General features: G+C 46.1%; 1 protein-coding gene across 5 annotated transcripts in view; it reads left to right on the top strand.

Moving 5' to 3' along the window:
* ARMH3 (armadillo like helical domain containing 3) overlaps positions 1-12,542 on the top strand; it is a 151,679-nt gene that overhangs the window by 102,730 nt on the left and 36,407 nt on the right. For all 5 annotated transcript variants that reach the window (XM_068139512.1, XM_068139515.1, XM_068139514.1 and 2 more), the window contains one exon: positions 7,237-7,315. In XM_068139512.1, the coding sequence (XP_067995613.1) occupies positions 7,237-7,315 (79 nt within the window). The remainder of the gene's footprint in view (positions 1-7,236; positions 7,316-12,542) is intronic.

The following is a 12,542-nucleotide window of genomic DNA, read 5'->3' as shown; positions in this document are numbered from 1 at the left end:
TGTGCTTTCACTGCTAGCCAGGTGTTTTAGAGCAATAAAATGTGCCATAAAAATGTGTAGTTTGATTTTTCCTAGAATACATGGTCAAAAAGAGAAAGTTATTCTTTAGCAAGTCCTAGCTTTGCTGTAGAACAGTCAGTGACAGAGAGTGGGAACCACAGATCAGGATGGTGCCCTGTGCTTCATAGAATCAGTAAGGTTGGAAAAGACCTCAAGGATCATCAAGTCCAATCTGTCACCCAAGACCTCATGACTACTAAACCATGGCACCAAGTGCCACATCCAATCCCCTCTTGAACACCTTCGGGGATGGTGACTCCACCACCTCCTTGGGCAGCACATTCCAATGGCTAACAACTCTCTCTGTGAAGAACTTTCTCCTCACCTTGAGCCTAAACTTCTCCTGGTGCAGCTTGAGACTGTGTCCTCTTGTTCTGGTGCTGATTGCCTGGGAGAAGAGACCAACCCCCTCTTGGCTACAACCTCCCTTCAGGTAGTTGTAGAGAGCAATAAGGTCTCCAGTATTTTCTACTTTGTCATTCATATCAGTTAAACTAGCTGTACCTTTGGTTATGTATACTTCAGGATTTTGATGCCTACTGATTGAGAAAAGAGAACAGAAATGCGTCTAAACCACACTGCGCTGGCCACATCAAAATATGGGAGTGCATGAATTCCTGGAGTTGTAGCCTCCAGTGAGGTCATACAGCTGTCCAACAGAGTTAACTGCTCACCCATGAGGACTTCCTTAGTTAAGCAAATTAGAAGTTGTTTGGATGTGAGAGTGAAGGCAATTTGGTTTGCTTGGCTTGAATATATGGCTCCAGGTGAGGAGAAAGTTCTTCACAGAGAGAGTTGTTGGCCATTGGAATGTGCTGCCCAGGGAGGTGTTCAAGAGGGGATTGGACGTGGCACTTGGTGCCATGGTTTAGTAGTCATGAGGTCTTGTGTGACAGGTTGGACTTAGGATCCTTGAGGTCTTTTCCAATCTTATTGATTCTATGATTCTATGAACTGTAACAAGAGAAGGTCACACTATGTCCTGCAAGCCACAACGATATCCAGTTAGTATCTAGCAAACACTGAAGTGGAAAGGTGCACTGTGGAGCTGCTTGGTGGGTCAGAAACCACATCCTCTGCTTCTGCCCCTGCTAAAGCAGGCATGGTAAAACAATGCTGAGAATTGTGAGAAGCTCAGTGGGTGTGTGTGCTCCATTTTTGCCCCCTTCTCATTAAATAAATAGACCATGTTTCTCCCTCTGCCGTGGAGCCTGTCATTGCAATCAATAGGCTTTGCTGTGGCAGAACTGAACAGCTGTAGTGGGTTCAGTTCTGCTGTGAAATTGCAGCAGTGCTGACTCGGGTATTTTCTGTGAGCTGGAAAGCAAGTGCTTTTGACTAAAAAATCCTTTTGTCTTGGGTTCTCCCCTGCAGTTGATTATTGTGTCTGGAAGATGCCTCCCCCTGCGAGTTGTGGACTTTCAGCTTAATGTCAGTACTCATTAAAGTGTAGGAGCAGAAGAAATTTAGCAGGCTGGAGTTTAAACCACAATAAAAGGAAGAATTTAGTGCACCATTGCAGGGTGCTTGCTTTTAATTGATGCACACAGCTTAGGTATGGCAGGTATGTGTACTTCATAGCAATGCCTCATGGACATGTGCTAAAACAATCTAAACCCTCTCACCTCCTACCAGGTGGAGCTGTACATATGGAGTAACTCAGTCTAATTGTTGCAGGCACTGAACAGATGGGGTTTTATTGTCCTGAGTGCTTGGAGTGCTAAGAGCAGTGCCAGTAGGATTCTTGCCCCACACAGCAGCTTGCTGAGACACAGCTTGCCGCAGGAAGACTGGTTTGTGGCTGGGAGTTCTGCAGAGGTCTCCAGCAAACATGATTGAGATGGCATGAATGGGGAAGGATGAGAGGTGGTTTGTGTTTATTTTGGTCTCTTTATTATGTGCCATTTACTTGCTGCCTTGTACTTGAGCAAGTTCCAACATGTCACGTAATTAAATACTCTGAGCTCTTTTCGCTTTGTTGGCTTAAAACACTTGGTGGAGGTGATTGTTTATTCCCATTTTATAAAGGCACATGAGAGGGAACTGCTGTAGCACATTCAGAGAGAAACTGGTCCCTTACTGATTTCTGTTCTTGACCAACCACTCCTGTGTCACAGGTCTCCCTTTTGTAGAAAGGAGATTTCTGAAGAGGAATTTGGTAAGAGACAGCTATGCCCTTTGCACCTTCTACCTGTTCCTAGCCTGCATCATGGTACTGCAAGCTTAGTGCATGCTGGAGTATTTGTCCATCTCAGTTACTGTCAGTTGTTACTGGAAAGGGAAAGTCAACTGTCTGCCTTTGCCATGTGTATGGTTTTTATTTGATGAAGACAGAGATGCTCTCACTGCTGTCGTGCTGGCGTGGGCATTCAGTTGAGAAGATGAATGTGTGTAGTGGCTATAAAGTCATCCTTGATTTCCTGCAAAAGGGTAAATACCAGCCAGGTGTTACTGCTTCTCTGTTCAGACTGTACCTGGATGTGGGAAGAAGTGAGCTTACTGTACTGATTTTTATTGTACAAGAACTGATAGAGTATACAAAGAATGTTCTATGCCAGGCACTGCACACTGGACCCACAAAGATGCAGATGCAAAGACCAGGCTTGTGCAGTGAATGATGGCTCAGCATTCCCATCTCTATAATAAGCTTTGCAACCTTTCTGTTCTTCCCCTAGCCTACTTTCAGCACCTCCAGAGTGCTTAATTTCACTACACAGGACAAGAGGACAGGGTTGTCTTGTGGGACTCTGGAAACATAGATGCTGTCAAGCAGGGGTGGGTATTAGACAGCTCATGTGCAATAACTTGATGGGGAGAGTTTGGAGGTCAGAGAAAATGTGCTGAAGAAGTGCTGCCTGCATGAGTGTGGTGATTTTGCTTTCCTTGCACATTGGACCCTGACCAGCTGCTTGTGAGGTTAAGGTGGGCAGGGTAAGGTTTCTTGTCACGGTGGGTGCACGTGGGCTGGAAGATATTAGGGCTTAAGGGACCCAGAGCTTAGTGTTGCCAGTGCATTTCACTTGTCATGTGTGATGTTACAACTAGTGGCAAATTAAATTGAGAAATCAATTAAATCTTTTCTTTAATGAATGCCGTATTGATTTTCTCCAGAGCCCTTTCCTGTCAGCAAACACTGCATCTTCAGAAGTTGTTTTACTCTAAGCTTCCAGACTGTATGTTTTTAAGGGGAGAAGGGCTAGTAACAGTTCTTTCAGGACTGGGCAATTGGTGTAGCCACAAGAACAGCCAAAGCAGAAGCTTTGCAGAAGACAGACTGCCCTTGGGATCAGTTCATACTGCTCTGATCATCTCTGTCCTGCAGTCTTTTCACTTCTGTTTTTCTTGATCCTGTCTGCCCTTCTGTCTCCTTTTTCCTGTCTCAGTGCTTTTTCCTTCAGTATTTTTTCTCTGTTTTGGTTGGGTTTGGTTTTTTTTCTTCTTATCCCTTGTTTATCTCTAACTGAAGTCATTCATGACACCCAGGAAGTAACAGCACTGTTATCTTGTCTGTGGCCACCACGCTTTTCTGAGTTTTGCCTATTCTTCTTCAGTTGAGATCATCACCTCTCTGAGACCAAGACTTTCCAGCCCTCTGTTCATACCTCTTTCCATGGGGGGCCACTTTTACTATCTTATAACATGGTTAATATAGCTAGGGCAAATAAAGGATTCATTGGCACTAAATAAAAATTGAGTACTTTACCTTTTCCCTGCAGTCATTCCCTTCTCTCAAAGAAGTACATAAGAAGAACATAACTACATAAAGGCAAGTGTCCTAAGTTGCTCAACCTGGTTGCACTTGATGATCTTTGAGGTCTCTTCCAACCTTGGTGATTCTGTGATTCATTCGTATCTGCCTCCACGTGGCTTCTGGCATTGTGGTGTCTAGGCATCTGGCTCTCTGAAGAGTTCCATGTCCATGAAGAAGTGATGGGAGATGTTTTCCTGGGAGCACTGGCATGGCTAGTGTGTAAATGACTCCCGCTGGGAGATGGGGAATGCAGCGATTGCTTCTGGTCTGCCTTAGAACACTAAGCAGTAACCTCAAGAGATGCCACCTGGGAGATGTTTTTTCTATTCCTGCACCATTATTTCACCTTCTGCCTGTTGAGCATCCTTCCCTTGTCCAGTGACAGTCTCCTCTTGCCAGTTCACAGCTGAACTGTGGGTCTGTCAGCAGAGGCAGCGTAGCTAAAGTGTCATCGCTCAGTCCCTAGAGCACTGTGTCCCAAAAGCACTCTGAAATGTGTATGACAAATGGCAGCCTGCCCCGCTGAGGACTTTGTGATGTGCAAATACTTAAGTGTACACATTGCCAAAGGCTGGTTGGGAACTGCAGTGGTTTGTCTTTCAGTTGCCACTTCACTATTTCCTTGCTTTACAAATGTGTTGAAGGTGCTGGTGCTTCATGAATACCAAACACAGGCTTTTCATTTTCTTTTTTTTTTCCATGATCAATATGAAGATCTCAGTAGAGCACAGCAAATCTTTTCCCTTTCCTCCTCCCCAAAGGTCCTGGCTGATACTTGCCAATAATCAAGGCAATCACATTGTGGAAATAAAACATTGCCAAGGCTCAGCTGTTACGTGCTGCTGTGTGAACTAACGTTGGTAAAGCCACTGTGCTGTTGTCCATAAGGGGGAGACTGTGCTGAAAAGCTCCAGTATCCCCTGGTCTCCAGGAACAAATGTCTGTGGAGTGGCAGTTTTGTGAAGTGAAATTCCAGCTGTTACTCAGTAGCCCAGGAGGCCAGTTGCCTAAAAGTATGCCCTGGGGACAAGGTGCATTTTGAGAGTTGGAAGAATGGTGGAGGCATATCAGAGTAGTTGATGCAGAAGGATGCTGCTGTTGCACAGCAGCTTGAACTGGGTAGCCATGGAATTTCCCATAGCAGATGTGCAAGGAGGAGCTGTACCACATGCAGAGCCTTGGCCTTGCTAGCATATGCTGGGCAGTAAGTACCTGGCTACTCAGAGCCAGGATTGAATCCAAGCTCTTCCTGTTCCTCTGCCCCAGGATTCAGAGAAACAGCTCTGCAGAAAATCAGGTTGGGAGGGAATTTGTTAGAGTGAAAGAGGTTGCTTAAAACCAATTAAACAGCTGAACTTCTTCCTCTGCCCACCGAGGAGTTGTCCATTTGCCTTTAGGGAAATGAGAAAGGAGACTTGAATTCTTCTTCTTCTTTCTTGCTGTCTGTTGATTGTTACTGCAGTGGCAGCTGGTTGCTGGGTTTGCTTTCCCTGGGTGAGCCCCAGCTGCGATTGCAGGTGCCGCTCCACTAGCTCAGATCTGAGAAGGGACTTGTGAGCAGGCAGCCCATGTTGAAGTGCTTCGCAGCAGTGGGTACAAATGAATGCCAGATCTGTTCAGTGGTAAAATGTTGGAACCATGCGAGTGCACTGAACCCTTTTGAGCTGCCAAACCTTCTGTCAAGCCAGAAGTTAAGTTGTTGTAAATCTGTGTTCTCTTTTCTTTCAGTAGCTCGTAGTGTGTCCTGCAGGAGTGTAAATATGACTCCAGCCAGGCATGAAACGTGCAACTTGAAAGCCACAGTGTTTGAGAGGTTGGGTAATGGAGAGTGTGATTGTGACTCACAGGAGCTGCTTCTCTGGTTGGGTTGAAATGGGAAGAATCTTAGCATGTCTCTATCTGCCTGCTTGCCCTCCTCTGGAGGAAGGAGGGGTGTGGGAAGCCTGGCAGGGGCCCTGCTAGATTCAGTTTCCTGATGTAACTGTCACGGCTGCTGAGACTACAGAAGCTCCCCTGTGCTAACTACGCACCGATGCTGTAGAAACAGCTGCTGGAGTGACTGCCCCTGTGTATGGACTGCATCTGGTGTGTTGATGAGGTGTGTGGCTGGGAATGTTACAGTGAATCTGCAGATTCTGTTTGTGTGGGGGTTATTGTTTAGATTTTCTCACACTCCCCTTCCACGTTCATTTTCTATGTATTTAAAGAAGTGAGGATGCTTCCAGGTGGGTCTTCTTTCCATTGGCTCTGATTTGCCCCACTGAATATTGCGTACTCCTGGACTCAAGGCACCAGTTCTTAGCTGTGATGAGGTCTGGAGAAAGCAGCTGAAAGCCCTTCTGCAGGTGGAGGTGTGAGGAGAAGGGAACCCATTAGAGTGCAACAGGGGGAGCTGGAGTGAATTTTCATGCTGGTGAATATGTGAGTGAGAGCCCTGACTGCTGCTGCAGTGTTACTCAGCCACGCCAGAGTTCTTCAGGCACTGTGAGTGCACATCTGTGCCAAGCACTGGCACGGGTGTCCTCCATGATTAGCATTTACCTCAGCAGTGGATCTTGTTAGTGATATCCCAACTAGACCAGGTGCAAAGTCTAGTCTAGGGAGACTTTACTGTCTTGCCATTTGTATTCACATTTGCACTTGACAAGCAGAGAAGAGGCTGAGGAAATATTTCAGCTGTAGTTTGGGTTGGTTATTTTTCAATTACTATTTTACTTTCAATTCTAGATTCCTCACACCTACCTCTAGATCCACCTAGAACAAAAGGGAAATATGTGGGTCCAGGCAGTGAGAGAAGTGAAATCAGGAGTGATTTCTGCTGCTGTATTTGGTACATTTCATAAATTATGTCTAGAGATCGAAATTTGAGCTGAGGACTGAAGTCATTATGGGAAGAAGTCAAAGTAGTATCTGCAGTCATGGATGACTGCATGTGCCAACATTGCCAACACAGTGGAATTAAAAGCAAAAAACCATCAGCATCAACACATCAAGCAATAAAATTCCATAGAGCAAAGTTCTGGGCAATGCTGGTTTTGGAAGGGATGAGGAGATGCACTTTCTGAGCAGGGTGGGATAACCATGCCCAAGTTTTCTGTCTCTCTGCTGCAACACAGCAATTTGCAGCCTGTTTCCAGAAAGGCAGCAATTCCCTCTGCAGAGTAAAGCCCTGTGTCTGCTGGGACAAATGCACCCACACATATGGGAGTGCCTGTGCCCGCAGTGCCCAGTGAGCCTGTGACTGAGTCGGCATCAGTCTCACAGCAGGGAGCATGCCTTGGGCAGACTGAGACGTACAGTGTGACATGGGAGGAACTACTTGCAGAGCTGTGACTCCATGTGCACTAACTGGGGCTGGTGGGGAATTTCTGCTGCATCCCTAAGCTGTTCCTGAGACCTCTGAAAATGTCTCTCTTTTGTTTCAGAGCCATCATCAATCACTTCAACCCGAAGATAGAGTCTTACGCCGCAGTGAATCACATATCGCAGCTCTCTGAGGATCAGGTAAGTCAGAAGGGATAACCTTTTCTGGTGTTGACCTCTGCAATACAGGTGTTTGGGAGTACCTTGTGCTCACTGGAACTGATGATGTGGCAGCAGTGTGAGGGGTGAAGGCAGGGCTCTCACGTTCCATGTTCAGATGTGGACAAAAGGAACAGAAACGAGGCTTCTGCTTTAGCCTATTTTACCATCACATGCAGACATCTGGGTCCAGCAAATGCAGAAGGATGGGTATGAATACTGGAAATATGCAGCACTGCCAGCAAGTGTGCTTGGAGATTGTGAGAATGCTGCAGTTTAGAATAGGGCAGGACGTTTCTGGCAATGCACTTAGCTATTGGACAACTGTTGGACATTCCTTGATTTGCTGTGATATCAGGGAAGTAGAACTCAGGCAACAGCTGGTAGAAATTTTCTAGGGTAATTGAACTGAGCTGCTTTAGATTTTGAAAAAGATAAGGTTTTTAATAAAGAGGGTGATAGGGTTAGGTGCCTCTTCCTTAATTTGGTCTGATTTGCTCTCATCATGTCCTGCCTGTATTGCATAAATGTGTAAACGTGCTTTTTGAAAATAGGCTGCCATGTGTGGTCTCAGGAAGGGAAGAGATGGCCTATTTCCCCAAAATAGAATGTCAGGATTATGTGTTAATCACTCTTGGAGAGGTAAATGACTCTGCAGGAGCCTGGGGTGGACAAAATACAGAGCTGCTGTGCAGGCTGTGGGGATCATCCCAGAGAACAACAGCATCAACACCTCTGGACCTTCCAGAGAAGAAATTGTGTACACAGTGTAGAGATGCAATTCAAGTCACCTTAGATTACTCCTTCCACTGGATGGGATCTCATGCTAATACCTCTTAAAAGATCCTGACTGTGTCTTGCTCTGCAATTGGTTTCTCTTTCTGTGCATGATATTTTTACTCATTACTGGATGATACCCTTCCGTGCTTCCCACTAACCTTTTCACTTTGTATCCTAACCAATCTGTAATGTGGAGCCCCCAAGTCTCAGGTTGAAGGCTTTACTGGTATAGTGGGCAAAACCATGTGGACCCTACTGCTTTTTATCCTCTTCTCAATAGAGCTGGATACAAGAACTCTAGGTTTAATTTACTTGATTTTTCTGTATTGTTCTGCCTCTGAGAGTCACTGTACCCACAGCTATATTTAGTGGTGCTTCATGTTATCAATCCTCATTCACTGATGATACACTGATTGCATCAACCCAGGCCCAAAAAAGCCCAAAAGCCTTTGATAGCCAAATTTTAAACTGGGGACTCAGAGAGGAATTCTGCATAGTCTTGGGGTTAGTCTGGGAAAAAGCTTTTCAGCTTTGTGTAGTATTCATCTCCCAGCAGTTCAGGGAGGTCAGGTTAAATCCTTTCTTCCTTGTGTGTTATTCTTTAAATAAAATCTCTAGCAGCAGGCAGATAATGAAATCAGTGCTGATGCATGGAGCATTTTGAGGAAGATGATTAAGAAGTTGAAAGACAGATCTTTCCTTTTTTTCTTCTCTCCCTTCATGCTTTCTCTCAGCGTAGGGAGAACATAAAACAAAGCAAAGCAATAATAGGCCCTGGTGAAGTGCAAAGAAATCATGGAGATGTCACTGTGGTGAGGGACTGTGTGCTCTCACTCAGGCTGTTTAGTCAGCACTCTGCAATTTACTGCACAAGGAGGAGAGGGAGACTTCTTGCCTTTGCTTTCAATCTGCCAGTGAGATCAGGCATTTGTGTTGGACTGGGGTTTCCCCTCTGTCAGTAGCTGTCCCGTGTGGTAAGTACATAAGAGGTAATGGTAAGTGGCCAAGATCAAGGCCAGGGTCTGGCTTTCGTAGGATAACAGAATTTGTTGTTTTCATTCTATGCAGCATGGGAGATCAAGTTTGCCTTTTGGCTGCTGCAGTCTCTCCTGGGTTTTTTTCTCCATTTTCCCTTTTTTCCCTTCCAGTTGTAACTTCTGGGTTTACATGTGTGTTCACTTAATTCCACTTCTCTCCATAAATATTTTCTACTCACAATCCACCCTCCTTTATAGCCCTGGTTTTTTGAAGTGTACCACATGGAAATACTTAATGCTGACATTTAACTTGTGTATCCACACACAGATAGTACATTTGGGACTGGTTATTCTCTCCTTTGAGTTGTTTCAGTAGTTTCAGGGACTGGCATTTCCTTACTGGGAACATCTGTTTTTACAATTTGGAGGGTCAATCTTTTTCTTTTGAAGATTTCTTTCTCAGATATAAGCTTTTGCCCAGTTTCTCATACTCCTCTGTGGCATCTGAGAATTCCCTATTATCAGACAGGCATGGCTTTGACATAGCTCTGTTGGAAAGGGAATTTCCAGCTGCTCTGAGTTGCTTCCAATTCACTTGAACCTAATCAGCTTGCCAACTCTTACTTGAGCCTGTGTCAAACTTACTGTGCTGTGTCCAGACTGTTCTGGCACCCTGTTCATGTATTACATGTCCGTTCTTTTTCCCTTCCTTCCTCCCTTCCTCCCTTCCTCCCTTCCTCCCTTCCTCCCTCCCTTCCTCCCTTCCTCCCTTCCTCCCTTCCTCCCTTCCTCCCTTCCTTCCTTCCTTCCTTCCTTCCTTCCTTCCTTCCTTCCTTCCTCCCTTCCTCCCTTCCTCCCTTCCTCCCTTCCTCCCTTCCTCCCTTCCTCCCTTCCTCCCTTCCTCCCTTCCTCCCTTCCTCCCTTCCTCCCTTCCTCCCTCCCTTCCTCCCTTCCTCCCTTCCTCCCTTCCTCCCTTCCTCCTTTCCTCCCTTCCTCCCTTCCTCCCTTCCTCCCTTCCTCCCTTCCTCCCTTCCTTCCTTCCTTCCTTCCTTCCTTCCTTCCTTCCTTCCTTCCTTCCTTCCTTCCTTCCTTCCTTCCTTCCTTCCTTCCTTCCTTCCTTCCTTCCTTCCTTCCTTCCTTCCTCCCTTCCTCCCTTCCTCCCTTCCTCCCTTCCTCCCTTCCTCCCTTCCTCCCTTCCTCCCTTCCTCCCTTCCTCCCTTCCTCCCTTCCTCCCTTCCTCCCTTCCTCCCTTCCTCCCTTCCTCCCTTCCTCCCTTCCTCCCTTCCTCCCTTCCTCCCTTCCTCCCTTCCTCCCTTCCTCCCTTCCTCCCTTCCTCCCTTCCTCCCTTCCTCCCTTCCTCCCTTCCTCCCTTCCTCCCTTCCTCCCTTCCTCCCTTCCTCCCTTCCTCCCTTCCTCCCTTCCTCCCTTCCTCCCTTCCTCCCTTCCTCCCTTCCTCCCTTCCTCCCTCCCTTCCTCCCTTCCTCCCTCCCTCCCTCCCTCCCTCCCTCCCTTCCTCCCTTCCTCCCTTCCTCCCTTCCTCCCTTCCTCCCTCCCTCCCTCCCTCCCTTCCTCCCTTCCTCCCTTCCTCCCTTCCTCCCTCCCTCTTTCTCCCTCTTTCTCCCTCTTTCTCTCTCTCTCCCTCTCTCTCTTTCTCTCTCTCTCTTTTTCTCTCTCTTTTCTGTCACTCTCTCTCACTCTCTCGCTTTCTCTCTTTCTCTCTTCTTTCTTCTTTTTGTGTTTTTAATATCTTTTAAAGTAATCTTTTAATATCTTTTAAAGCTAAGTAATCGGTTGAAGGAGATTTTGCTCATTTTCTTTTCCTTAATCCTATTGAAGGCATTATTACCTTGTTAATCACTAATGTCTGTTTATTACCATTCTTAAGTCTGTCATTTCCGTGCTTTCTCCTTTTGTTTTTGTTTATAAGCATTAATGTTAACATTATTACATGCTGAAGAGATTTGTGGGCCCTTGAAAATGATGGGCATGGGATTGTTTTAAGGGTAGGCTGTTAATACCATTGTACACCTTCAGCCCTAAAGGATATTGAGGTGCTGGAGTGGGTCCAGAGGAGAGCAGTGAGACTGGTGAGGGAGGGCTGGGGGGAAAGTCGTATTAGGAGAGGCTGAGGGAGCTGGGGTTGTTCAGCCTGGAGAAGAGGAGACTTAGAGGGCACCTTATCACTTGTAGTTGTAGTCAGGTAGGGATTGAGCTCTTCTCCTAGGCAACTAAGTGACAGGACAAGAGGGCACAGTGTGAAGCTGTGCCAGGGGAGGTTTAGTTTAGATATTAGGAAGCACTTCCTCACAGAAGGGCTGATTAGGCACTGGAATGGACTGCCCAGGGAGGTGGAGTTGCCATCACTGGAGGTCTGTAAGAAAAGATTGGATGTGGCACTTGGTGTCATGGTTTAGCTGATGTTGTTGTGTTAAGTCATAGGCTGGACTTGATGATCTCAGAGGTCTTTTCCAGCCTTAATAATTCTGTGATTCTGTAAAGATCTCCGAGAACCATAGTTTGGATACATAGATCTGTGCTCTACACAGGTGTATTTGCAAGACTCCATGGCAATGCTTTGCTGACTCTGATGGGATTTATCCAGTGCTGAGATCAGAAATGCTGGGAAGAGACCTTTTCCTTTCCATATTCTCCTGAGCAAAGAGTGGGAGATTCCCAGGGGCAAGCAAATGTCAGGGATTTGACAATGAGCCACCTCAGTCTATCAACACTATGTGGTCTTTGCTGGTGCTATTCTCAAAGACTCTACTTTCCAAAGCAAACTCATGATCCTTCCTAGTGTTAGCTGTGTTGACCTTGCTGTAGTTACTTGCCGTGAAACAGGAAATGTCTTACTCAGCCATTGGCATCTTCCTTCACTTGCTAATTTGTTAAACCTTACTTCAGAAAGGTTAATTTGTGGTGGTTGTTTTGGTGTGTGGTATTCTCCCTCTCAACACGTTTGGCTCCTGCTTGTTTGTCCTTTAAGGAACTGACGGATGCCACACTGTCGAAAAAATAGGCTTGGCCAGTAACTGCCAATGTAGATTTAGCTCTTCCATGCAAGTGATTATAACCCATGTCTTCAAAGATGTTTCAGTCCTTTCTCAAGTCAAAGGGCAAAATAGCCTTCTGTGAAATGAATTCATAGGCTTATCTGTACTCTCCAGATGACTGGAGTTCCTTGTACTTAATGCATTGGAGGCAGTAGACTTTCTCTGTGTCATATCTGATCTGAGAAGCTCTCAACAAGTTTTCTGACAGGAGCAGTAGCAGAGAACAGGGTCAAGGCAGTGAGAAAACAGCAACAGGAGAGTTGCTCCAAAAGGGCAAACACAAACAAACAGAAATACTGAAAACACAGGATATAAATGGTCTGGAAGGGATCTCACTCACATCTGCCTTTTCTGGATGTGAAAGAGCAGCTGCCTGTAGGAAGGCAGCTCCCTGCTTGA

The sequence above is a fragment of the Melanerpes formicivorus genome, unplaced genomic scaffold (genome assembly GCF_026170545.1).
Source record: "Melanerpes formicivorus ecotype bairdi unplaced genomic scaffold, bMelFor1.0.p_v2 SCAF_6, whole genome shotgun sequence".
Classification (NCBI taxonomy): domain Eukaryota; kingdom Metazoa; phylum Chordata; class Aves; order Piciformes; family Picidae; genus Melanerpes; species Melanerpes formicivorus.
Note: the sequence above shows the minus strand (reverse complement) of the source record. Positions and strands in the feature narration are given on the sequence as shown.